Source organism: Aricia agestis, chromosome Z (genome assembly GCF_905147365.1).
Source record: "Aricia agestis chromosome Z, ilAriAges1.1, whole genome shotgun sequence".
Classification (NCBI taxonomy): Eukaryota; Metazoa; Arthropoda; class Insecta; order Lepidoptera; family Lycaenidae; genus Aricia; species Aricia agestis.
In genome coordinates, this window is record NC_056428.1 from 11,575,448 (window position 1) to 11,602,776 (window position 27,329).

The window sequence follows — 27,329 nt, forward strand, 5'->3', positions numbered from 1 at the left end:
GATTAACATGGAGAACACATATATAGAACAAAAGAAAGGCTTTATACAAGCAGCTACGAAAGCTTTACTGGCTGATAAAATAAACTTATTTTGTATAAAAGCATACTCAAACCCATCTGGACCTATGGGATGCAGTTGTGGGGCACAACCTCCACATCAAACACAGAAATTCTACAACGATTCCAATCTAAAACCCTGCGTTCAATAACTGGAGCCCCATATTATGTTACGAATAAAAAATCCCTTCAAAACTATTGTAAAAGGATAAAATGACATCCCAATATATTGGCAAAAAAATTGATAAAAACTCTACCAAACCAAACATTCAAAAGATTAAAAAGACGAGCCCCACAAAATCTTCTGTAAATAAAGATAAATAGTAAATATATAGACGCATCAATGGATGCGTGCCATACAAAGAAGAAATTCAAAACGACTAGTTCAATGTCTAGAAGTCAGATCGCTAGCAGAATGAGAAGTTAAAAAAATCAGAAGCAAATCAAAGCAAATCAGATTTTATATAAGATAGGACGTGTTATATGTATAAATAATAAAAAATTATACCTACATATTTTTTTAATATAATTTCTTTAACCAGGTACTTATACATTGTCTATTTTAAAAGTAATTTTCAAGGGTCTTCTAATATTTTTTCTAATATATTTTTTTAATATTTTAAATGTTTTTCAAATATTTTAAATTATTAATAAAATAATAGAATGTAAATAAAAAAAATCGGCCAAGTGCGAGTCGGACTCGCGCACGAAGGGTTCCGTACCATTATAGAGAAAAATTAGGACAAAATTTGTGTTTTTTGTATGGCAGCCCCTCTTAATTTTTTTATTTTATATTAATATTATTATTAAATATTAAAGTTAACATCCATCTAAAGACTGTGTAAAAATTCAAGTACCTACATTTTGCTATTATTGATAAGATAGCAGAAAAGGCCAAAAAAAAAACACGTTCGTTGTATGGGAGCCCCCCTTAAATATTAATTTTATTTTGCTTTTAGTATTTGTTTATATAGTGGCAACGGATATACACAATCTGTGAAAATTTCAACTCTCTAGCTATTACCGTTCTTGAGGTGCTTGTGACTTAAGTATTGAATTTTATCTACCCGCCCTTTTGGGTAGATACGGGTATTTACCGGGTACGTGAGGGTAAATACCGGGTAGATGGGTAAATACCCAGGTACGTGCCCATCTCTAACTGCAACACACACTAGGAGATTTTGATCATAAGTAGGTATCTACATTTAAGTGTCTTTCAAAAGTCTGTAGAATCGATGTCTATCAATCGAAATTTACCTCACTAAAAACGTTCTTATTTTTACTAAACGTAGCGATTAAGTACACAATACAGGAACTTACATTTTACATTGTTAGGGAAACTAATTAAAACTTTCTCTCGGTGTAAAAACATTGGTATGTAATTCCGCGATGTACTGGCGCCTAGCAGCCATATAATAGCAATAATATCTGTACATAGTGGACTTTTTTCTGCAGGCCGCAGTAATATAATAATAATATTAAGATTTTAAAGATGTTCCAACATCTAGTGTTCCCTTGACATTTACACAAAACTACTAGAATATTTGATTGTTTCGAAATAATATTGTTATCTATCAACCCTACGTTATTTTATTTTAGCACACTGCATTTAGAAATATTTTCCTTCTTATAATGCGTTTACGTAGTTTATCTAACTTATTAGTAATTTACTAATTCATGGACTATTCTTTAACGAAGAAGGAAGCATGTGAAAGTAGAATAAAATCAATGTTAAAACCTACGAACAATAAAAATTAAAAACTAAGGAAACGTGTCTAATAAATAAGTACACACTATGCCGAAGTTCCGCGGCGGAAATTCCGCATGATTACGTCAGCAATGTCAACCGCATAGAATATAACGCGACGGAATTTCGGCATGGTGTGTCATCGGTAATTTAAAAAATACTGTATATGTCACCGTAAGATTGTAAGAACCGCGAGATTGTAATATCACGAAGTGATGGATTTACAATCCATCACTTCGTCAATTATAAATTAGGTTAATTTTAATAACCGAACATTCAAACAGCACTTTAAATATTATATCTAAATTTTTTTTATGTTATACATATCTCATACTATTTGGCATTGAAATTATTTTAAATAGGAAATAATTAATTTGAAATCACCGGAAAACTGTTTGTTTACAATCCATCACTTCGTCATATTACAATCTCGCGGTTTTTACAATCTTACGGTGACACATACATTGCAGGCGGAATCAAGCCGAACTTCCGCTACAGAAATTCGGCATAGTGTGTTTAGAGTTTAGACTGTATATAATATATTACTTAGTAGGTTTAGACACAGAATATATATTAGTAGGTTTAGACCAAGTTTAGACACACTCCCTTACTTCAACCGTTTGGAATTTGGTTCCTTTTGGATCGCAACCAAAAATATCCTGTAAGACACATACCACAGTGTATAAAAATAGTTTCGGTCTGTCCGTCCGTCTGTCTGTCCGCGGTTTTGCTCAGAGACTATATAGGACCTACAAAGCTGTAATTTGGCATGAATTCACATAATATTAATGATACCGACAAAATGGTAAGTAGGTATATGAAATCTGGATTCTGGAAAAACGAGACAAAATAAAATTTCTATTGTGTCTCGGAATCCAACATCAAGTGGGGATGAATATTTTTTTTCGCGTCCACCCCAACGTGTGGGGTGTCGTTGGATAGGTTTTTTAAAAATATTATGAGTATTCATAGATTATTTTCCAATTTAAGGATCCGTTTGTGAAATAAAAAGTTTTAAAGTGGAAAAAATCGTTAAGAGTCCAGTGTCCCCCCCCCCCCCGACCCTTCGGTAGAAGGGTCGGGGGGGGGGGGGGGACCATTTCCAGAAGCAGCTGAACGGTTGCTTCTGGAAATGCTATTGCATGGTGGTAGGCAATATGCTGAATTTAAAAGGAAAACTATCACGGCTAAGAAGACTTCGTAAGTTTTTAAGTTATAGTCGATCAACAAAAAAAAAATGTATTCGGTAAGTACCTATTAAGGAACTTTTCGTTCAAATTCCTTTGAGCATAATATTAACTGAGATGCTGTTGTTAGTAGTGAGTGGATTTCAAATACTTGCATTTTTTATATAATTTTGGTGGAAATTTTTGTTTCCACCAAAATTGGGGATTAGGTGCTTACGGGAAACTGGTACGACAACCACCACCACCTAGATGAGTTAGCTTGTGACAGAATGAAGTGAATGGCGTATTAATGCTTCAAGAATCAATATATAGTATTTTGTAAAAATAATGTTTTACACACCCTCTTACCCACCAAAATTTACCCACCAAATTTGGAATTTGCGAGAAAAATAATCTTTAAAACAAAACTACGTGCACTAAATTAATAGCACATTAACTTAACTATAAACAAACCAAAACTCTACCGATATTCAAAATAACAACATGATATTATTGCCACAAGTAGGATAATCACAGGATAATTTAAGTAACTAAGTACTCACTTACACCAAAATTGCATAAAATCAGGGGTTTTGTGATAAAACGGTTTTCTTTCACTTCTGTCTGGAAACTGAATATTTTTTGCGCATCGCATTTCTGTGCGATGTTGTTTTTGCGATACGACGCGACGCCGCAACGCGACGCAGTGTTGTGGACTTGTTGTGTGGCCTGGCCCCAAGCCTGGCCCTTTGGTCTTGACTCTTGACAAACGAGAGGATAATTCGTAGGTTATTATAACACCTCACTTTTTGGTCGGTGGTTAAAAACCAAGTTAAAACAAACGAGACAATGTTTCCTGACTCCTAAGTCACATTAGAACAGCTATAAGTAGGTACTCAACCTGCGGCCCGTCGGAACTTTTTCAGTGGTACCATTTTGAAATTCACGCCCATCGGCAAAGTCATTAATTTTACCTAATTTTGTATACTTAACGTTTTTTATAACCATAAAAAATGTTGGTTGCGACAAAACCGTATATTTTGCGGCCCGTGTAAAAAAAAGGTCGAGTACAACTTTATCAGAAGCATCGGATCAGAAAAATGAGAAACAAACCATAATAATCCTTAGTACGGTACTTAAAGCAATTTAATAACTGGTTGAAATATCAAATTTAAGCAATATTTGTAGTTGAACCGACCGCCGCGGCTGCCCGGCAGCGGTCCAGCTTTCAATTAGTCTTCATTGCAATTTGTAGCTTACATAACCCATCACACAATATGATGTACAAGGCAGTTCGTGTTTGCATTACTAATATAGCGTGATGAATACTACTATGGATGGGTGTATATATATATATATATATATATATATATATATATATATATATATATATATATATATATATATATATATATATATATATATATATATATATATATATATATATATATATATATATATATATATATATATATACGTGGGTAGTAGGTACCTAATGTAAATCAATTATTATATCACTTGTGCTAGGTCGCCTACAATTTAAACAAGCGAAAACGAAAAAAATCCTGTACTTACACATAGAAAGGCACACCGCACACGGCAACCATCGGAAGTTTATATCTACGGAAGAATAGAGTATAGACAGGAATAAGACCTATTCTAGATCGTTTTTGTATCTACCTACCCCAAAAACCCTTTTTTTTTTTTTCGCCAAGAAATGCATTTACGCATTCCGCGGGGTATAGGGAGATCCTGACGCGGATATGTGGGACTCACTCGAAAGCCCTACCCACTAAAACTTGGCGGTGCGCCCTCTCTCCGACGACGGAGCCACGGGTACGACACCGCGACCGCAACTCCACCAGCGGTCGTCTGCCTGGTGGTCGGCAGACCCCTCTTCGGAGGGGCGATTACTCGCCCCCCAGGCTAAACAGAGGCCCCAGTGCGGGCTTGTCTAGGCCATTCCTCTCCTTTTGTCGCGATGCGCGGGAGCACGTTGCGCATCACGACTCTCGCGGGGGCTCGGTGCAATGGGTGACGGCTTCCCCTTGCCGTCACCCTGAGCTCCCCATCTATGGCGGGAGGTTGTCGCCGTTGTGGGCGCGACGTCTCCGCCTGGGCCGTCTTCTAGAGTCGAGCGCCTCCCTTTCTCTCGTGCGCTCGGCCTCTTCCTTGGCAGTCATCACCTCCTCTGCGAAGTGTTCGACCGCCCTCCACTCCTCCTCACCGCACAGCATCGAGCGGATCAGTGCTGGCAGTGAGATGTCATTGCCAATGACAGCCCTGAGGGCCGTCCGTTGTCCACTCCAGGAGGGACAGGCTGTCAGGGTATGCTCAGCCGTGTCCCTATCCGCGTCGCAGTGATGGCAGCTTGGTGTTTCCTCTCTTCCAACGATCTCGCAAAGGTACCGACCGAAGCATCCGTGCCCGGTCAGTACCTGCGTCAATCGGAAGGAGAGGGCGCCGGTCTCTCTGCTGATCCAGTCCCTTAGCACTGGGCGGATGGCCAGTACTAGGTTGACACTCACTTGCGGCTCTTGCAGCCGTTCCTCCCATAAGTCTATGACACGCTCTCGTGCATTGTCCCTCCACCGACGTACGGCGTCCGGTAAGGGGTTGCTGCCCCCCGCGCGAACCGCTGCGCAACTCCAGTATACGTCGGCGAGGGCTTTGGCGTCTAAGTCCCATGGGGTGGCACCCGCGAGCAGGCATGCCGCATCCTTGGATATCGTGCGGTATCCGCGCACTGCCCGCGTCGCCATCACCCTTTGGATCCTTCCCAGTACGAGACGATTTTTTGGCAACAGATTGTCGCCCCAGATCGGCGCCCCGTACATCGTCATTGAGCGAACGACTCCCATGTAAAGTTTCCGGCAGCACCCCAAAAACCCTACTCTGATGAATAACCTATGTAAGTTTTGAAATTACTACCTACTACTTACTGAAAAAAAAACCGGCCAAGTGCGAGTTGGACTCGCCCATGAAGGGTTCCGCAGCAGCAATAAGGTTTATTTCTATGAAATTAAAAGGATTTTGTTTTTATTTTATATTTCAGTTGATTTAATGAAAGTTAAATTATTAAGGTTTACCATTTATGACGTATAAAACTACCTGCTAGATCTCGTTCAAACCATTTTTCGTTGGTAGTTTTTACAGTAATGTACCTACATCATATTATATTTTTTTTAGAATTATCAAGTCCCTACTTTGTAACTTAGAGGGCGCGGACACACATTTTACCACTTTGGAAGATATCGTTGTTTGGAAGAGTCTCTCTCGCAAACTATTCAGGTTAGAAAAAAATTATAAAATATTTGAAACCTCAATCCTACATTATTATGATTTTTGAAGACCTATCCATAGATACCACACACGCATATAGTCCGTCAAGAAAGTGAAGAAATTAAAAACTGACAAAATCGTAGTGTCATCCCTTTTTTCTTGTATTGATTTGAAAGGGATGACACTACGATGTTGCCACTTTTTAATTTCTTCACTTTCTTGACATACTATAGGGTAGATGAAAAAAATTTCAGACAGACAGACAGACGGACGGACGGACGGACGGACGGACGGACGGACGGACGGACGGACGGACGGACGGACGGACGGACGGACGGACGGACGGACGGACGGACGGACGGACAGACGGACAGACAGACAGACAGACAGACAGACAGACAGACAGACAGACAGACAGACAGACAGACGGACAGACGGACGGAAGGACGGACAGACGGATAGACAGACAGACATGACGAAACTATAAGAGTTCCGTTTTTTGCCATTTGGCTATGGAACCCTAAAAACCTAAGTTACCTTCCTTTTTATGTCGTAAAAGGTCATAAATGTACGAAAATCAACGGCTGATGATGACTGAAACAATATTAATATGATTCACCGGTTCCATAAGCTATTTTATGCACAAATTTAACTGTTGAGCAAGCACAATCCTTTACCTGTTACCATGTGATGTAATTTCCTGTTTCACCCAAATCCTATTTTTACATGATTGGTTCATTCACGTGTGCTACATACAATAACCATTATTCTGGTACGGTATGTAAACTGTTCCAATACAGGCCAACGGCTATGAAAAATCCAGATTGCTTAGAGTTAAGACTATGTTGGGTCACTACAAAATCAAAGAACAGATGATAACAAGCTCGGTTTTTATTTTATTATGTAAATTTGCAGATATAATTAATACAAATTATGGTCATGTAAATTGGGATCTATGGTAAATAATATAGCTATAACTGGGTTTGTATCATTCACGCTGCCTAGCAAGTCGCAGGTTAAGTATCATCCATGTTCAAATTTTGATTCACTCAAATATAAAAAGGCAGTCTCAGAATTGTGGCATTACAAATACTGTCTTACACCTAAAGTTTACATATGAGATTTTTGTTGTGATAGTGATAAAAACAAACTTAACTATGTGAACATTCTACCCGACTGGCTACAGTATGCATGCACATTTGATTAGGTTCCTCACATTCTAGGTGTTTCGTGCAATACAAAGTCAACTATGCATTCTCTATATATTATGTGACAAACCTATATTGTCTAGTCCTTATACATCACAATTTTTTCTACAGCTATCTGTACAGTTTCTGAAAATTGTTATTTCAGTATGCCAATTCATGATGCTACTCGACCGACAGCAGACATATTACATACATCCTACTGTGGAATATGAATCACTATTATATTAACTCATCATTCCTAGCAGCATAATATATATTGAAATTTTGAAGTTATGTTTAGCGAAACAATCTAATTTATTATATCTAAACTTAATTGCAACTTGGAGTTTACAGCATAAAATATATTTTATTATGCCTGTTATGTGATTTGGATACAATATCACTTATTTTATTTTGGTTAAAATCGCCCAAAATGCAAGTAAGTTTGATTGTAATTATACAATTGGACTATTCACAAACAAACATAAATACTCTTTGTTCTCTGATTAAACATAAAATTTTTAAATAACCATGGATACTAGTATTGGTGAATGTGTACACACAGAGAGCAATTACAATCATTCTTCAGGCTCATTTCGTTCAGCTTTTGATGGCTTCAACCAGGGATGCTGAAGGCACTCATAGGCAGTAGCTCGCCGATTGGGATCAAAGTCCAACATAGGTTTTAAGAAATCGGCAAACTCCTCTGCCTCTTTTTGACTCCACTCATACTTCTCGGTAAGTACGGACACTAGGCCCCATGGTTTCAGACCTGTTATATTTTTTAGTTCACCTTTCTTGTTAAAAAACACCTTTGAATACTTTCCTGAGGCCGCAATCCTCTTGGGTATGTCTCCCAGTAGTTCAATAATATGAGCTAAGTGGTCTTCGTCTCTGCTGTAACCGTCTCCAGAGTGAGGTTCAAAGAGGTAATCACCTGTCGCTAATTCGAAAGCCATGCATGCAGTACTCCATATATCGGCCGAGGTCCCATAACCAGCACTGAGCAACACTTCCAGTGACCTATATTGCCTCGTCTGAATATCTTCAGTAAAATGTTGGTGAACCCAGCATGCATTGCCCAAATCAGCAATCTTCACTTCCACATCACAAATATCAAAGGCGGGATCAGGTTTCTTCTCGTTAAACTTCCCCTTATTCTGGGAGTCAAAGGAAGGAGGGGTGTCCGTCATCTCCCCTTCAGACATGGGAGTACCGGTGTCGTCACCACAATCATACTGCTTCATTCGTACTTGAACAGCTTCAGCATCAGTATCAAAAGCTTCATCATCTGGCCCCTGTAGGTCACTACAACCATTGATATTGTTATCATTCTCAGACCTGATGGTGTCTATTGTGCTCACTTCTTCAGGCGTAGGTGGGGAATCATCATTATCTTGTGACATGGGTGCCGACTCGCTGTTATTACCTTGCTTCTTTTGTTCTTCCATCTCCTCTATTTGTTCCATTTGTTTCTTAAGCAGCATGGACTGTCTCTTAGCTTTTTTCTTGAGCTTTTTCTTTTTGTTCCGACTCATTTTACCAGTCACTACTTGCTCCTGAAACTCTTTTGGTGCAGTACTAATAAGGGAATGTGGTAATTTAAGGCCGAGGGAATGCAGTTCTGTAGCTTCTGCTGCTAATTTACGGATGTAAGCTTTGTCAACGCACACTAAAACATTCTCAGGTTTTATATCAGTATGAATTATTTTACACTTTGTATGCAAATAATCAAGACCCTCCAAGACCTGCCTGATTATAGTTTTGACGTTCTCGCGAGGAATTCCTCTATAGTTTGACTTGAGGATTAGTTTTAATAGATGATGTCCTAAAACTTCAAACACCATGCACACATGGGTCCCATTGACACCAGTGATTTTAAAATCATTCAGTAATTGAACCGTTTTATTCCTCTTCGGATCGGTAGGATCGCTGTCGCGGACAGCTTTCAATATTTTAATTTCATCTAAAGCAGTTTCAGTAAAATGAGGTGCGGATTTTACAACCTTCAGGGCGACGAATCGCTTGTCGACAAGGTCCCAGCACAGCCACACTGTCGAAAAATGACCCCATCCCAACTTCCTAGTGACGTGGTAGCGGTTCAGGAAGAGATCCCCGATTTTGACAGGATGGTACCCACCCTTGCAATAGTCCGAGCTGTCCTCTTGTTCCTCGTCGTCGCTGGCGTACTGATCATCTTCATCTTCTTCGATGGTCTCATTGGAAGAACTGTGTGTCGGCTCCAGACGATTTTGATTCTGATTGCGCAGCCCGTTTCCTTGTCCACCAGCGCCGTGATCATCCTCACGATTTTTCTTCTTTCCCAGTTTGTGCCTCTTCTTTTTCGCCTGAATGGCGAGTACTCTCCTATTAACATCAGATTTAGAACTCATTTAGTAAATTAAAACACTTGCAACAAGTTTTGATGAATATCAATTTAACTTTTCATCTCAATCTTTTTGTTTGAGTATGGCGGCCGGTGCAGACAGAACAAAATGCGCTCGAAGAACGAAAAAAAAAAGGTTGCCAATGCTGAAAATTATTATTACTCTATATGGTAAAATACGAGTCATTAGAATTTTTCACTTTTTTCAGTAGAGGGACACTTTACACTTTAATGATTGATTGTAAAAATAAACGTTTGTGGTTTTTATACGACGTAAATAATAATGGAATTAACATTGAGGGGCATTCACGGTACGATAAAAAGAGAGTATTTTTTATCAGGTTGCGGTGTAACCAAATTAAAACTTTTTGTTCGCCATGGTCATCACGTGCGCCTTGGTTTTGCAAATGAAAAGAAAAAATTAAAAAACATGCTAAAAGGGCCCATTCACGGCAGGACTGCACGGCAGGCTGCACTCGGTGCTTCCGGCCGGCAACACCGAGTGCACAGTATAGCAATATTTAGGGATATGTCATATTGCTATACTGTGCCGAGTGTGAACCAATAAGTGAGGCCCATTCAATGCAGGACTGCCGTGCAGTCTTCCTTACAAGGCTCATATTTTGAGGGAAAAATAAAGAAAACGTTATTATAATCAGTCAGTCTTTATTTATTTATTTTTTTTTATGAAATAAGGGGGCAAACGAGCAAACGGGTCACCTGATGGAAAGCAACTTCCGTCGCCCATGGACACTTGCAGCATCAGAAGAGCTGCAGGTGCGTTGCCGGCCTTTTAAGAGGGAATAGGGTAATAGGGGAGGGTAGGGATGGGAAGGGAATTTGGGAGGGTAGGGAAGGGAATAGGGTAGGGGATTGGGCCTCCGGTAAACTCACTCACTCGACGAAATACAGCGCTAGCGCTGTTTCACGCCAGTTTTCTGTGAGAACGTGGTATTTCTCCGGTCGAGCCGGCCCATTCGTGCCGAAGCATGGTTCTCCCACGTATACTTTATTGTTTTCTCTTTAAATCACATAGATTTCTCTTTATACTTACTCTAAAAAGTATCAAATTATGTTTGTATTTGACATTTTTCTATCCTATCCACTATCGTACTCATAAATAATAGTAATTGTTAATGTTGAGAATAAAGTAAACACATATACTACATATAATTATTCTTTATTTCAGGTTCAAACCCAATATTATATTCAGACACGTCTTTTTTCTCACAAATTTTTCTTGTCGTTCTATTTTTCAAACTTTGGCAATTGACACTATAATATAAAACCTAAAAACTTAAGCCTTTTGTGCCAATCCGCAACAGTTAACTTCTCAAAATTGCATGTTAAATTGGTTGTATGTATTTAGTCTAAATGCTTTGTTTAATTGTAGATGAAACCTCGATTTCTGTCCTTTGTCCGAAAGCGCGTCTAATAGTTGTTTGTGAAATTGATTGTGTATAATACTAGGACCACCAAGATACAGGCTTTGCCTAGTTTGGGGTCCACAGATAAATCCTGTACCTACAATGTATTGTTACGTGCAAGGGTTTGAGGATTTGGAGAGAAAGACCTGCTGACTCTCTTGAAGACTTTATTCACTAAGTCCAGGTCACACAAGCACACACTAGGTCACAACACTTAGCACTAAGTCCAAACACTAATCACTAGGTCCAATCACTAAGCACTATCACTGTCCTAGGTCGTAGCCAAGTCGCAGGTTTCACTGGTTCACTCACTGGTTCACTCACTTGTTGTCACTCTGAAGTCGCTTTGATGATCGCTCGAACCGAACTGACTCGCCGGGCCTGCCTGTGGCTTTTTATATGGCGAGACGAATTCCAGAAAGTTCCCGATTCACGTAAACAAGTAAACAACCGTGGGAACTTTCTAGGAGGCTCGAGCATGTACCACAATAAAACTGCCGTCCTTACGATAAGTGCGGTAAGTTGAATTTTTTTGGCAAATTTAATTTAGACCTTATGAACTCAATCATAAGGTCTAAATTAAAACACGTAAACACGCAAACAAATAAACGGTAAACACGTAAACAAACATTGGACCTTTCTAGAAAGTTCGAGTATGTACTTGCGAACCTCATGCCATCTAGTATTGAGTAGGGGATTTATGTTGCCTGTGCTCCCTCGGTAAGTTTCGCTGGTTTGTCGCTAGATGGCACCACGTGTCCGTATACCATGTACCGTAACAGTATTTTATTTCGCAAATAATTGTCATGTTATTAAGATAAGTCTAGTGTGCTACAACATTAATCTTGACTGTAACTTTGTCTTTAAATGTATTGTTGTGGTTGGTAACAAATAAATAAATAAAATGTATTAAAATAGAAAAAGAAGGATTTATAGTCTAGATTTCTTTTAATTACTCGCAATATTCAGGACATCTACATCACCCGTTCCATAGTCGGGTTTTTGACCTTAATAATTTCTCAAAACAAAATATCGGTAGGTAAAGTAGTATCTACTGTACCTACTTGCCACTTGGACACCTTGGTGATAAATACTAAAATGAACTTTGAAACTCTGAATCCATAATATTATCACCATGTAATAGACTATAGTCATTACTAACTACCTACCTAACTAATTTTTGTTTACGTATAGCATTTGCGAACCAAAAAAAATATAGGTTAGATTAAACTTGATTATACTTTTATCAGTCATATTGAATTTTTTTTTTTTGATGTTTACTACCCGGTCTTATGTTATAACGACATAAAACGAGATAAAACTTACCAAATTCAAAATAAATCACTCGAAAACTCGCCACCACAACAAAATAAAACGAACAGCAAACAAACAAGCGAGCAAATCACGACATTGGCTCTGATCGGATTCATTCACTCATTCAACGCGCCGAACATGACCGATAACAGCGCGGAAACTCCCGAATGCACATTCGGTTTCGGTCGTAGTTTCGGCAAGTTTGCCGCCGAAAACGAAACTAAACCGAAACTCGTGTTTTTACCGAAACTCAACCGAAAACGAAACCGAACATTCGGTCGGACACTAATGTGAAGTATTTAGTCGTGTTCGTTTCGTTTTTCAATGCACATTGCGCATGCGCAAAGTTAAAAATGAGTGTCAGTGTCAGTGTCATGTTCTAAAATCGGACAGAAATTGTTAGTATTTATCATGGAATTAATATGTACTACGTAGTACATATTAATTCCATGATAAATACTAACAATTTCTGTATTGGTATTTATTGGTACTTTAGAACATGACACTCAATTATGAAGTTGACAGTCAGCTGCCAAACTGCAAAAAAATGAAACGAACACGGCTTGTGATTTTAAAAATCACCCACTTCCAAACCGCAATCGCATACATCATCGTTGCGAAACCGATTTCTTATAAGTGCGCCAGTTTGATGACATGTCCCAACCTCATTCTAATTATAGATGAAGTTGTACTTTTTGATAGCTTTATTTTGAAGAATCAAGGCTTAAACTGAATCTCAGGTTGTATATACTTATAAGTGTGTTGAGTTGTGACGACCTGTCAAATAAAATGGTCACAGTTCACATTACACTACCTCCCTATTTTCATCTTGTTATCTATACTAATAGACTTAATATAGACTATAATAATATTATAAATGCGAAAGTATCTCTGTCTGTCTGTCTGTCTCGCTTTCACGTCAAAACTACCGAACCGATTCTAATTAAATTTTGTATACAGATAGTCTAAAGCCTGAGAAAGTCCAAGTTTCGATTTTTTTCGATTGTTATTTCTATTCTACGTTATTAAATAACTCAGTACTTTATCTATGCAGTGACGTAACCTAACCTAGATATCAATGACTAATAGTTTATGGGTAATTGGTAAACTGTAACTGTAACTTTAACTTTGACTACAGTGCAAAACGTCAATTCTTTGGGTAAAGTTAAAAATGGACGCCATCAAGACGCCACATTTAACTATAACCATAGAGCTCGACAAGGTTTTAAATGCATGTGGTGAAAAAAGGAACTAACGCTGTCATCATACAAAAACCGCAATTTTTGACAGTTCTCCTTTACCAGCAGCGCCCCCGCCCACGCGCATGTATAACCTTGTTGGATCAGCTGTCATCTGTCAATTTCTCCGGGCAAAGTTAAGGGTAAAGTTAAAGTTAAATTTACCTTAACTATAACTATAACTTTAACTTTACCCACGCCTCTGGTGCAACCCAGTCTAAGTGAGTGTTGTCACATCTGACAAAATAGGAAAAAAATTAAATGACTGACATAAAACCATAGACCATAACCATAATTTATACTAGCCGTGTTCGTTTCAGTTTCATCTTTTCGCAGTTTGGCAGCTGACTGTCAACTTCATAAGTGAGTGTCATGTTCAATAAAATCCTAACAATTTCTGTCAGAGCTGTTAGGATGTTATTGAACATGACACTTAATTATGAAGTTGACAGTCGGTTGCCAAACTGCGAAAAAATTTTAAGCCACTCTGACATTGGCAACTCACCGAGGCGGCCATTTTTAAAAGAAGAAGAAGAAATGCCCTTGTTTGTTCATTAAACCAACTTTTAAGGCAGAGTCTACTCAAACACACTCTGACATTGGCGATTCACAAAGGAGCCATAAATAAAAAGAAGAAGAAGAAAATGAAACGAACACGGCTATTCTGGCTGATTCTCCAAATCGCTAAATTTAGTTGTCCGGACGTATAAAATACCCGCAGAGTTACATAATAATTATGTAGACCTTTGTATTTTTTTTATAGTAATATAAGGTGTGATCTTACTGGGCCACTTAAGTTCTGGAGAAAAACTTAATTGTAAATATAATTAAAATTAAATTAAAGGTCGAAAAATTGATTCCCTGGACGTGTCTTGTCCCCCGAATTCACTATAAATTCCCACAAATACGATGAAATTCTAATTTCAAAGTAAATAAATCGTAAGAGTATAAACAAAATATTTATAAAACAATTGTATATAAACGTATGTAATGTGTATCGTTCTATAAATAGAAAAAGTCATTTTAAGATTTGTCCTGGCTCACATAGTGATATATATATATCATATCACTATGTGAGCCCTATACGCTTCACTTGGAGGCTCGTACCTCCCTAGTTATAAGAAACACGTTTATTTAGCTGAAAAAGCTTTTTTTTATTAGCTTTGTTGATTCCCTACCTAGTTTGGAAAAATTTAAATCAAAATATCTTCTAAAATTGTCAAGTGAAAAAGGGCCCAAATCTTAGAGTATACATTAGCAAGCTATAGAGCGCGCGCATCGCTCGTTCCCCGTTGTGCCGATCGTAAGCAGAAGTTCTATAGATACTTGTCAAACGTATAACGCAAGTCTAGTGATGTTCCAATCGCCATCGTTTGACGCTTATACGAAAATATGTTCACACTCGTGCTTACAGTTCATACCTTGTTAGAAGCACTCTATAGCTTGCTATAATGTATACTCTATGGGCCCAAATAGATAATTATTTTTATAATTCACTGAATAATATGCGATTATTAATTTTAAAAAATATGCAGAAATAAAAATGTACCAGGGAATCAACTAAATAATCCAAATCTGGAGAAATGCCCTTATAATTTTATGGTTGTTATAGCGGCAACAGATATACATCTGTGAAAATCCAGCTATTACCATTCTTGAGTTACAGCCTGGAGACAGACAGACGGACAGACAGCGAAGTCTTAGTAATAGGGTCCCGTTTTTACCCTTTGGGTACGGAACCCTAAAAACCAGTGCTTTAAAAAATTCATTAAAAAAAACGGCGACAGCCGTGTGACAGATGTCGAATGACGTTTATTTTGACAGCTTTTCGCGTAAAAAAATAACGTTTTGGAGGGAAATTAGAGGAAACGACTTGGAGTTATTTTAATATAAAGTTCAATTAGCAGAAAATTATAGAAGCAAGTAATATATTTATAAAAAATGTCTCAAACGACATTAACAACCTTTTTTAGCAGTAGAAAAAGGCCTGCGAGTGATGATATTATCTCATCAAAAAACAAAATTCCACACATCGAACGTGAGGTAGGGCTTGCCAAGAGCATAAAAACTGTGAGTTTAAAAAAAGATGCTGAATTACCTAACTTATCTGTAAAGCCAGCAACAGAAACTGCAAGTAAGGCTAAACCGATATCGCCAGTGGACCACGTAGAAAAGAGCATCGAACAGAAAAATGCTACAGCCTTTACAAAAAAAACTAACGCTGCAAATGTCGAGAAGAGGAAAGCATCTAGCTCTGAATCTGTACAGTCAGCTCGAAAAGAGTTAAGTTTGGGTGACATCAAAAAGAAACTAGCGAGTAGCTCGAGGTTAGCCGAACTAAGGGCCACAGCCGATCGACTGTCCAAAGGCATTCAGGAGCTCAAAGAAAAAACAGAATCGCGGAACTTGAAGGAGTTTAAGTCTATTAAAGTTGATGTACCTCAAAGGTAAACAGCTTCTGATAATAATTTGTAACGGCTCTGATAAAAGTTGTCATTGATAGGTTAAGTATGTACATGTTAGTAGTATAGGGATTAGTTTTAAATATTATGTTTACTTTTAAAATCTAAAATCTAGTGAGGATTAGTAAGCATTTAATGTCTTTTTGTGGGTATAAGATGTAGTAGATGTAACATTACTATAACAACACTTCTATCATTTAAGAATTTGTAGTAAGTATAAATTTTTAATATAATTATTTTAAACATTACAGTCCCAGCAAAAGAAACATCCGGAATGATTTGTTGTCACCCACAAAGACTGATAAGACTGAAGCCAGACAAAGTGTATTCTTATCTCCGAGGAAGGTTGTGGTTAGCCCTATCAAAAGCCCCAGCAAGGTAGGAACATTGCATCTACTACTGTTTATACAACTTACAAATTTTGTAACCAATATGGACAGTAAAATGCGAAATATCATGTACATTTTGTGGACAGTTATAAAATTTGCAATTTACAAAATTTGTAACTAATGTGGATCAGTCAGAAACAAAATACCACTGTGACCGTAATTTTTAGAAGTATATATCTTGCATAGTAACAGTATTAATAGACTTACAATAATATTTTATACATGTTCAATACAAACACATGCTTCAATTTAATCGGTAAGCAAAAATTTGACATTGTTTTTGCGGCACAGTTTAAATATCTGGGTCAAATGCATATTATAAATGCATTTTTATAATACTGAACTAATTACATAGTCACAGTTGTGTTAAATACTAATTTGTTAGTCTCAGTAGTGCTAGTTGTATATTTTTATATCATACTGTGTCAGTAGAAATGGCTGAAGATACTATGTCTTGTGATTTTTTACACATTAGTGAAAAAATGGATTTAATTGACTTTGCAACATATTTTGGTGAGAAAATTGATTTGATGAGACAGTGGGACCTTCACATCTCTAAGTTCTCATTTTTGGTGATATCTGAGGAGGTTGGGATAATTTCTGTTATTTTATTTATTTTTTGTGATATACAATGTGTCCCGACACCGGTGTCCGATTCTTTAATGTCATGATCTATGGCATATTTTATCGACAAATTGGCTCTCAAATTTTTTCTCTCTGTCACGGTTGTAAAATGGCAGCTATTTTAGTTTTTCCCGGGCTTTCACACTAATCTGACCAGTACTTCTCATGTAAATATCCTATCAAGATAAAAAAAGGTCTCATTTGATAGCTAAACTTGTGGACTACGCTTACACAGACAATATGTTATAAATTTTGTGGAATTAAACATAGAAAAACCAAAGTTTAAGAAAAAAAATTGTGTATTTTTTAATTAATGGCTTTTTGTGAAAAATCTAGCACATTACATTGGTTCTTTTTTATTTAAAAAAAATAGAGGAGGTTTTCATCTTAAATAAATTCTTTACTTCAATGAGTCAAATAGTTTAGAAGTTATAACGATTTTCCTATGAAGTATAGGTCAGATTAGTATGAAGCCAGAGAAATTTTATTTTTTTCAAAAGTTGGAGAAAAAAAATATTTGAAAGCCAATTTGTGACTTAAATATGCCATAAATCATGAGTTCAAATTTTTTTTCTTTAACTTTTGAAAAAAAAAATTCTTTGACTTCATACTAATCTGACCTATAATTCATAGGAAAATCGTTATAACTTCTAAACTATCTGACTTAGAGCATTAAAATAAAGAATTTATGTAAGATGAAAACCTCCTCTATCTTTTTAAAACAAAAAATAACCAGTTTCATGCATTAGATTTTTCACAAAAAGCCATTAATTAAAAAATTCACAATTTTTTTTCTTAAACTTTGGTTTTTCTATGTTTAATTCCACAAAATTTATAACATATTGCCTGTGTAAGCGTAGTCCACAAGTTTATCTATCAAATGAGACCTTTTTATCTTCATAGGATATTTACATGAGAAGTACTAGTCAGATTAGTGTGAAAGCCTGGGAAAAAATAAAATGGCTGACATTTTACAACCGTGAGAGAGAGAAAAAATTTGAGAGCCAATTTGTCGATAAAATATGCCATAGATCATGACAAAAGATCGGACGCCGGTGTCGGGACACGTTGTATATTACTTGTTATTTTTGTGTAGTAAATGTCTAACATATAAAATTCTCGTGTCACAGTGTTTGTGCTTGAAATCCTCCAAAAGGGCTCAATCGATTTTAATGAAATTTTGTAAACAGTACATTCTTTAGGCCTGAGAATAAGTTTTTAATTTTTATCTACTTTTTATATTAATACTCCTACTAACGCCTCCATGGTCTAGTGGTATAGAGCGCGACTCTTGACTCGGAGGTTGTGGGTTCGATTCCCGCGTTGGAAACATGTTATTTCCAAGTTTGGTTAGGACATTACAGGCTGATCATCTGATTGTCTGACAAGTAAGATGATCCATGCGTCGGATGGGCATGTAAGAAGTCGGTCCAGGCGCACCTGATCTCTCGGTCAGTCGTGTCGGTCTTCCGTCCCACTGGGTTATGAGAGTAAAGGAATAGAGAGTGCCTTTGTGTACTGCGCACACACTTGGACACTATAAAAATTACTCCTGCGTAGCTGGCCTGGTTTCAATGAAACCGGCCACCGTCACCGAAACCAGTGTGGGGCTATTATTATTATATTAATACTAGAAATAATTTAAACATTTTCCAGGTTAGCTAGTCTTATTAGAAATTTTTCTCAATTTTTGAATTTCTTATTTCAGGAGCCAGCATACATCCGACATGCTTCCTTGGCCTCTGCCCCCACCAGCCTCCCCCTGCCGCACCACTACAGATTCCTGGCTGAACTGTTCCGCAGCATGGAAACTGTTGTTGCACTACTGTATAATAGAAGTGAAAAGATAACATTCACTAAACTGAAGCCGTCAATTCAGGAAATGCTGAAGAGAAACTTCACCGAAAAGTATCTGAGCCAGATAAAACATCTTGTGCCAGATTTCTACAACTTTGAGGTGCAGAAAGGCAAAAGCTTCAGTAACTCGGCTAACAAGGAGTCATATGAGTTGGTCATATCCCCTAATTTCCCTAATGACATCAAGATTATGAATCCGAGTGTGTTGCTTGAGAGACGCAGATATTTCTACAACACTTTGCTGCAGCTGGTCAAGAAACACCACAAGCAGTATCTTTCAACTCTTGATCCACCAATGGATATTCCAGACAGCAAGCTAGTCCGCTGGCATCCCGAATTTGAGCTGGAGAAGGTGCCAGAAGTGGAGTGTGCCAAACTGCCCGAAGTGCCCAATGCTGAGAAGTATTCCTCTGCAGAGGATGTTCTTGCCAAAGCTCGTGAATTATTTAAATGCAACACCAAGATGGAAAGAGCTTTAGAAAAGCTGGCCCAGGCCAAATCAAGGGGGCTGACTGACGAGGAAAAAGCAGTGACAGGTCTAGGAGACAATAGCAAAGTGGGTAATGCTTCAACTCAGATGAGTCAGCCATCCACATCGAACATCACAATTTTAAATCCCGCTCTACGCAATTTGCCAGCTGCTTTATTAGAGAAAGTGAAAGCTAAACAAGCTGCCAAGGCCTTAGAGGCCATGACTCGGTCCTCGGAGAATGAGCAACAGTATATGATTTATAGCCGTCTTCCTGATCTTGCTCGAACACTGAGGAATATATTTGTAACAGAGAGGAAGAATGTTCTTGCATTGAATGTTGTGTTGTCCAAATTAGATAGTAGCTTTAAGTCTAATGTTTCTTCTGCTAATTTACAAAAAGATATAAAGATTCTGAATGAATGTGCCCCAAACTTTATTAAACTTCATGAAATCAGAAACACTACTTATATAAAACTCGATAAGACTGTTGACTTGCAGAAGGTAGTGAGCATGTTGGAAGCTAAAGCAAATCAATGTAAGTCTGACTAATAGTTTTGACAAGTTTGTACTGTTTTTTATACTGATAGAATAAGGAAGCATCTCAGTACAAAATGCATCTTTTGACTTGTGTGTTGATTTATAAGGTAATGTTTGACTTTTCTTTTTCTTAACGTTAGGCTAATTTGACATGATCTAAATTGTTCCGATTGACATTAGTATCACTATACAGTTTGAAAACATAATTTCAGTGGACATTTTCCAGTTTAGCACCATTCATAGTATATTATGTATTTTCATTTTGTTTTCTGTACGTACCCAAATGGATGCAGTTAAGCATTTGTGTATACTTACATATACATCCCACAAAAAAATTACGAATTAAATTATGAATGCAGTCATGTTCTTTAGATCATTTAGAGCAAGACTGCATGCATAACTCAACAAAAAAATGGTTGAGATATGAATGCAATTTGATACACAAATGCTTAAGCAAACAAATAAAATATATTTTTTATCAAAAATATATGTCATGAGTTTAGTAACAATTGTATATGTTTCTACTTTACTTTAATAGGGAATGTTAAAATAAAATCTAAATATAAAAAGCAAAACATTTTAATTCATAAGAAGATCATAGTTGGGATTTCCTGATTGAACACCCTTTACATATTTGATTATTATATCATCAGGCACCAAGTAATCCTTGACAATTGGGTCCTCATACATTCTTTTAACATAGTCCAACTGAAATGGAAATTATAAATTATAAGCATGTTGTGAGTAATGCATGAGCAAAGCTTAAATTATGGAATTAAGTTATAACTTATAAGACATTGTGAAATCTTTGATTCAAAAGATAATATACACCTTTATTTTAGTATTATATCTTTTTTTTTTATTGAATTGTTTTCTTGCCTTTCAATCCTTATTTTAGCTTAAGAAGTTAGTAAAAATTGTTACATCTAGGGTTGCCAGGCGTCCAGATAAAGCAGGACAAAAATTATATAAATCTACACGAGTTCAGATTCTAAGTACTTGATAGTTGATAGCAGGACTTTTTTGTACAAAATACAAATGTCCGGCCAAGCTGGCTCCTTTGTCCGGCTTTTTGGCTAAGCGACCTGGCAACCTATTGTCAAAACTAAATAAGAGATGTAACTAGTTACATCTCTTATTTAGTTTTGACAATAATTAGAATGTAATAATTTGACAATAATCATCAAAGTAAATTGTTATTATCTAAAATGTAATTTAAACTTAAATAGACAGCAGAAGAATATGCGTTTATCCTTTTCTTCTGTGATATTTCTCATAAAAATCAGTTAATAATCATAATAATATTCTTACCAACAGCTTGTATTTAACAGGGTCTATTTTAAGTCTGCTGTCCATGGCTACGCCAGGTAGGACGCGCTCAAACCAGGGCCAGATCATGTAGTCTGCGTAGCCAGGGGTGTTACCATCCAAGAACACTGTACCTCGCTTCTCCAACTCAGCTTGAATGTAGTCTAAAGCCTTGTGATACCCCTTTACTGTGTCTTCAGTAATGGAGTCTGGGAATTTCACAATTTTGAAGAACAGAGAGAAGATCTGAAATAATGTAGACAAAGAAATTAGTATTGGGGCGCTTTTTTACTGTAACGCCGCCATGCGGTTCGTCCAGGCCTTTAGTTTTAGTGTAAGTGAACTGTGAAGTATACAAGGTTTAACAAAACAGTGATAATATTTTAGGATGTTTCTGTGTCCCTCATAATTGTAGAGTTCACTGTGAAAATAGCAGCGCTGAAAGAGTCCATTTTTTGTGATTTGTGTGGGCAAGAGCTCGCATGTCATGAATTTTGCCATACAAAGGTGAAAAAAACTTCCCAAGTTTTGTTACACCCTGTACAAGTACTGATACACTATATCAGCCATGATCATAAGTCATGTCAAGTAGGCCCAGGTATAAGGTTTAAGAAGATGCTTACCGCTATAGATACTTCAGCAATGACCTTGTCTTGAGCTTTCATTACAGGGTCCTTTGGCAGTAGCTGGTGCTGGGGGTAAGCATCGTCTAAGTACTGGGCAATAATCAAGCTTTCTGTCACAATCACATTTTCTTCAACTTCAAAGACAGGGACTTTACCTATGAAATATAAGTAGTTCAGAAAAAATCGATAGATGGCATGACAACTACTATTTTTAAATGTAATTAATTTCTAGATTTTATTTACTGGAGTTTGTCTCTTCCACAACATTGTTCATTGAATAACATACAGTAATAATAGGTTCAATAATGATAGGTTTATAAAATAAAAATGAAATTTAATCTCTTGCCAAAAAACTGCAGAAAGTGGTCATTGGTCAATGGTCAGTAGTTTTTATATCTTATAACTGTAGTAAAATGTAAGCATATGTATAGAAAAAAAACTTACCGAAAGGACTTTTTTTGGAAAACCATTCTGGTTTGTCCATTAAATCTATATTGACGATTTCATAGTCAATTTTCTTAGCATTGAGTGCTAGGACAATGCGGTGAGCGAATGGGCACATACGAGTATTGAATAGACGTGGTTTTCCATTGAATGGAGGCAATGGGTCACCTACAATGTAAAAAGATTTCATGAGTAAGGAAAATTAAAACACAATTAATAAAATATTGTAAATATTCACTGTTTTATAAATAATATATAATGTCCAACTACTCCAAAGGTCAAACTGAACAAAAACATCGAGCGCAAAGAATAAACATTAAGTATTTGCTCAGATTAACAAGTCAATGTTACATGTACTTACGTTATGTATTAATAAACACTTATGTCTTATCACATAAATTAATAATACATATCCCTACACTCTTTATACTAACCCGTTCTCAAGTGTTTTGAATTGTAATTTAAAGTTCCAGCCACTGCTTTAGCCATGCTTCTGAACGGCACTAGGTATTCCACCAACTGAGCAACTGGTCCAACAATCCTATACGACGACGCTAATATATGCATGGCGAAACCCACTGTGCTACTAATCATGATTTCAACTTATCGTACTTGTGCACTAAAGCCACACTAAAGCAAGCAATGAGATAGCACATTATCTTTATACTATAAAAATTCGACAATGACGCAGTATTTAATATAAGTACTTTACACTACAAATAAAAGTTTCGCGCGTACCGATCATTATACTAACAACATTAGTCAGCTGATTTTGTCATGTTCTGAATACGACGTACCTACATGATGATATTGTATCACGTCTATTGGCGGCTCTTGACATATGGCGGCTCTCGACATATGGCGGCTCTCGACATAGGCGAACGCGTTGGCCAACGCGTCTGCAGACGCGTTGGCCCAATGTGTAGAACGGGCGTTCGCGCGTTGGCCAACGTCTAAATACGTCTAAAAACGCGTTCGCCTATTGGCGGCTCTCGACATAGGCGAACGCGTTGGCCAACGCGTTCGCCTATGTCGAGAGCCGCCATATTGAAAACGGCCACGACGCGACGCGTTCTGGCAATCACAAAAAGACCATAACGCGAAATTCGGGTTGTGGCTGATATGTTATTCGTTTTTCTTGATTCGTCCATATGTATGGAAGATTATATTTGAATTGCCAGACAGACATACAGTAATAATATTAGTACGGATAGTATGGAACTATGGATATTTTATAAATAATAATGATAAACACGTTATGCAGTGATTTAGTAAAAGAATAAATATTTTGTAGTACGCGTGGTAATTCAAATATAATCTTCCATACCCTATAGACGACTAGATGACGCCCGCAACTCCATTGCGCCAAAACTCGTTTATCGCGTGGGAACCGTACATTTTTTTGGGATAAAAAGTATCTTATGTCCTTTCCCGGGACTCAAAGTATCTCCATGCCAAATTTCAGCAAAATCGGTCCAGCGGTTTGGGCGTGAAGAGGTAACAGACAGACAGACAGACAGAAACACTTTCGCATTTATAATATTAGTATGGATTAATCAATCAAGAACAAATCAAGAAAAACGAATAGCATATAATATCAGCCACGACACGAATTTCGCGTTATGGTCTTTTTATGATTGCCAGTACGCATCGTGGGCTCGTGGCCGTTTTCATTAGTGCCACGACGCGAAATTCGCGTTGTTTCACTGTGACCACAACGCGTTGTGAGCCATTTTTTCGCTCATTGAGCGATTTCGATCTTTGAGCGTAACATATATATACTAGTAATCTGTGATTAGTATGGAGTGTGTATGTTTTTGTGAAAACTTCATACTAATTCACATACATAATATTATATATTATTAAACATATTACATATTTTAATCAAGTTTCTTGCTTAGCTACACGGCACACCTCATTATTATTTTGTCTGCGAACAGCTCATATGATCAGACAGTACCAGTTATTTAAAATATTAAAACTCGTGATTGGTGAATCAACTTGAAAGCATTCACTTGTATGGTAGCACTTACGGCTTAATTCTTAACACCAAGATAAGATAAAGACACCTACACTTATCACTTCTGTATACAGTACAACAGTATTGATAAGAGCCAAAGTTTTGTACTTATCTCTTTTTCCTTTTGAATTTTTTTATAGCGCCAGGTGGCAGCGTCTTGGTTTCAAACACAGAAAATATATTTTGTAGTCAGTAACTTAAGACATTGCGAGTCTTATTATTGTATATACTATAATTTTGAATAGGACTACATTATAGTCCTATTCAAACTTCTAGTGATTGTATGTCTTCTAATATAGTATACCCACAATAGATGTTACAATCAACCAGATACGGCCTGCAACCAGGTGATGTTTACTCGTTTGTAAGAAATTATGTCAGATTAATGGTAAGCCATTAAAAAACAATAGCAAAGAATAACTTAGTGTCAGTTATATAATCCAAGCTATAAAAGTTAATGTCCTATAAATAAAAATAATAAATAGAAAGTTTTAGTCTACCCTTATAATATTGATGGTGTTTTTTAAAGGCAGATCTTTGAAAAGTAGTTTCAATTTTTATTTTGTAAAAATTAAAGTGCATTTGTTGTGTAATGTGTTCCTTTACTGCAGCGTTAATACAATTTCCTTTAATACCTGCATTGTAATTAGTTAGTAAGAAAAATTGAATTTACATAAAAAATACATTTCAATATTGCAGCTTTTATTATTATAACATGGTACAACTTTCTATTCCTTCTTCTTCCTTGGGCGCATGCAGCATACGGCGCTGGTGTCTAACATGTTGTAGTTGGGGTCTCCCTTGACACGGGACTCGGTAAACTTGGCATGAGTGTCTGGAGACAGGCAGTACTGTTTCACAGACGGCACATTCTTCATGGCTGACATGTAGGCAATCTGAAAATCATAAAAACTTTTATTTACACTCTGAGTCTTCAAATGTGGGTAGCAAATACTAATTAACTGCAATAATTACTGAGCATAAACACATGAATTGTTTAGTCATTCTCCATAGACAATGCATAACATTGCAAGATAAATTAAATCATTATGCAACAAACAATGGAATATAGACTATTCTACAGTTCATAAGTCATAATAATGTATTATTTAACTCACCAAGGCGTCATACTTGGGACTCTCAATGGCAAATTCAGGTTTTCCTAGCAGAGGGAGAGCTTCAAAACGTTCCAGGAATGGCCAGATAGTATAGTCCACTAGCCCAGGTTCATCACCATGTAGGAACTTGGTTCCACGGCTCTGAAGTTCCTTTTGGAGGAGGTCCAAAGCTTTATGATAGTTCTCCACCATCGATGGCTGCAGGGCTTGTGAGTTGAATGCTGCAGTATAGTATGCTGATTGGGCCTGTAAATATTAGGTTTTATTTTTAATTGAAAAAAAAAAAACATGAGCAAGTGAATGTTTGTAGGAATTTCATGATCAAAAGGTGTAGTTTATTTTCCATATTGTCAAGAATGTATGAGAAAATTTTATGAGTTTTCTTACACCAGCAAACAATTCGACAATCATCTTGTCTTGAGCCCTGCGGAGAGGATCAGTGGACTGTAAAGGAGTCTCGGGGTACTTCTCATCAAGATACACATTTACAATGGTGCTGTCAAATATTCCTTTACCCTGTTCATATTCAAGGGCTGGAACTGTGCCTGTAATGTAAAATATGTATAGTAATTTTTCAACTGTTGTGACTTGTGCTGTTTGTTGTAAAAAAACATGTAGGTATGCATTATTACTTTTAATCTTATATCTTTAAACAAGCAATTCTTGTATATGTATATATAATTGGAATCTCGGAATCGGCTCCAACGATTTTCATGAAATTTACTATACATATAGGGGGTTTCGGGGGCGATAAATCGATCTAGCTAGGAATTATTTTTAGAAAATGTCATTTTCATGGAATATCGAGCAAAGCTCGGTCAAATAGCTAGTAAAGTATAATCTTAACATCAAATGTATTAAGTGTATGTACAAATATTATATCTACTATAACAGTTACAAACATAAACGAAAGAAGTAAAAAGTAAGAAGATTCAACATACCTTTAGGGCTGTAGGTGAAGATCCATTCAGGTTTATTATCAAGGTTGATGAACACTATATCGTAAGGAATATTCTTAGCGTTAAGTACAAGGACGGTTCTCTCGGCATAGGGGCAAAAACGCATGGCGAACACTCTTAACTTTCCATTATAGCCGGGGAGGGCATCACCTGAAATGTAATTTTTTATTTTAGACTTATCAGCTTGCACTCAATTTTTCAATTCATACCCCACTTTATTGATATCCTTACCTGTCTGCAAGTGTTTTTCTGACATATTTAATATAGAGTGTGATTTAATTACGTGTGAGTAGCAGAGAACCGGTGTTAAAAATTACAGAACAAATTACGACAGCAGCAGGGTTGCCAGATGCAATTTTACGATTTCCCCCAAACTGATTTTTATATTTCCCCAAATGATACGTTTTCAAAAAAAAATCCCCAATCGCTTTGTAACAGAAAAAAACCGAATATAAAGTTGAAACTACTTTATTCGATTTAGTAGTTTCGATCACTCGACAGTTAAACAGATACCCAATTACATAGGGTCGCTCGCTCGACCAAAGAGACAATTTTTTTAAGAGGGTGACAGACGTGCGAGTAAGTACGTGGACTTATGGCTCGACGATCTTAATCGCCTGTGTGTCAGCAAAGAGCCGCGAGCCGCAAGCCGCGAGCCTGGGGGCATGATTCTCGTGTGTCACGGGTCACCACTCACCGACGACGCGAGC

General features: G+C 37.0%; 4 protein-coding genes across 4 annotated transcripts; 1 reads left to right on the forward strand and 3 right to left on the reverse strand.

The window, feature by feature from the left end:
* Window positions 1-5,041: 5,041 nt before the first annotated feature.
* On the reverse strand, window positions 5,042-5,812 carry LOC121738291. The gene is made up of 2 exons (XM_042130254.1): window positions 5,627-5,812; window positions 5,042-5,518 (listed from the first exon to the last, which is right to left on the reverse strand). Exons 1-2 carry the CDS (start codon window positions 5,810-5,812, stop codon window positions 5,042-5,044), a joined length of 663 nt encoding a protein of 220 aa, XP_041986188.1.
* A 1,312-nt stretch (window positions 5,813-7,124) lies between these two features.
* LOC121738686 (SRSF protein kinase 3) lies at window positions 7,125-9,944 on the reverse strand. Its single transcript, XM_042130905.1, has one exon. It carries the CDS (start codon window positions 9,829-9,831, stop codon window positions 8,017-8,019), a length of 1,815 nt encoding a protein of 604 aa, XP_041986839.1. The 5' UTR covers window positions 9,832-9,944; the 3' UTR covers window positions 7,125-8,016.
* A 5,695-nt stretch (window positions 9,945-15,639) lies between these two features.
* LOC121739106 (DNA replication factor Cdt1) lies at window positions 15,640-20,231 on the forward strand. The gene is made up of 3 exons (XM_042131434.1): window positions 15,640-16,250; window positions 16,517-16,643; window positions 18,987-20,231. The coding sequence occupies exons 1-3, from the start codon at window positions 15,745-15,747 to the stop codon at window positions 20,154-20,156; spliced, it is 1,803 nt and encodes a 600-aa protein (XP_041987368.1). The 5' UTR covers window positions 15,640-15,744; the 3' UTR covers window positions 20,157-20,231.
* Window positions 20,232-20,707: 476 nt separating this feature from the next.
* LOC121738292 lies at window positions 20,708-26,952 on the reverse strand. Its single transcript, XM_042130255.1, has 10 exons — window positions 26,851-26,952; window positions 26,602-26,769; window positions 26,048-26,205; window positions 25,661-25,906; window positions 25,273-25,438; window positions 22,957-23,124; window positions 22,523-22,690; window positions 22,076-22,233; window positions 21,456-21,698; window positions 20,708-20,852 (listed from the first exon to the last, which is right to left on the reverse strand). Exons 1-10 carry the CDS (start codon window positions 26,873-26,875, stop codon window positions 20,724-20,726), a joined length of 1,629 nt encoding a protein of 542 aa, XP_041986189.1. The 5' UTR covers window positions 26,876-26,952; the 3' UTR covers window positions 20,708-20,723.
* Between the last annotated feature and the right edge of the window lie 377 nt (window positions 26,953-27,329).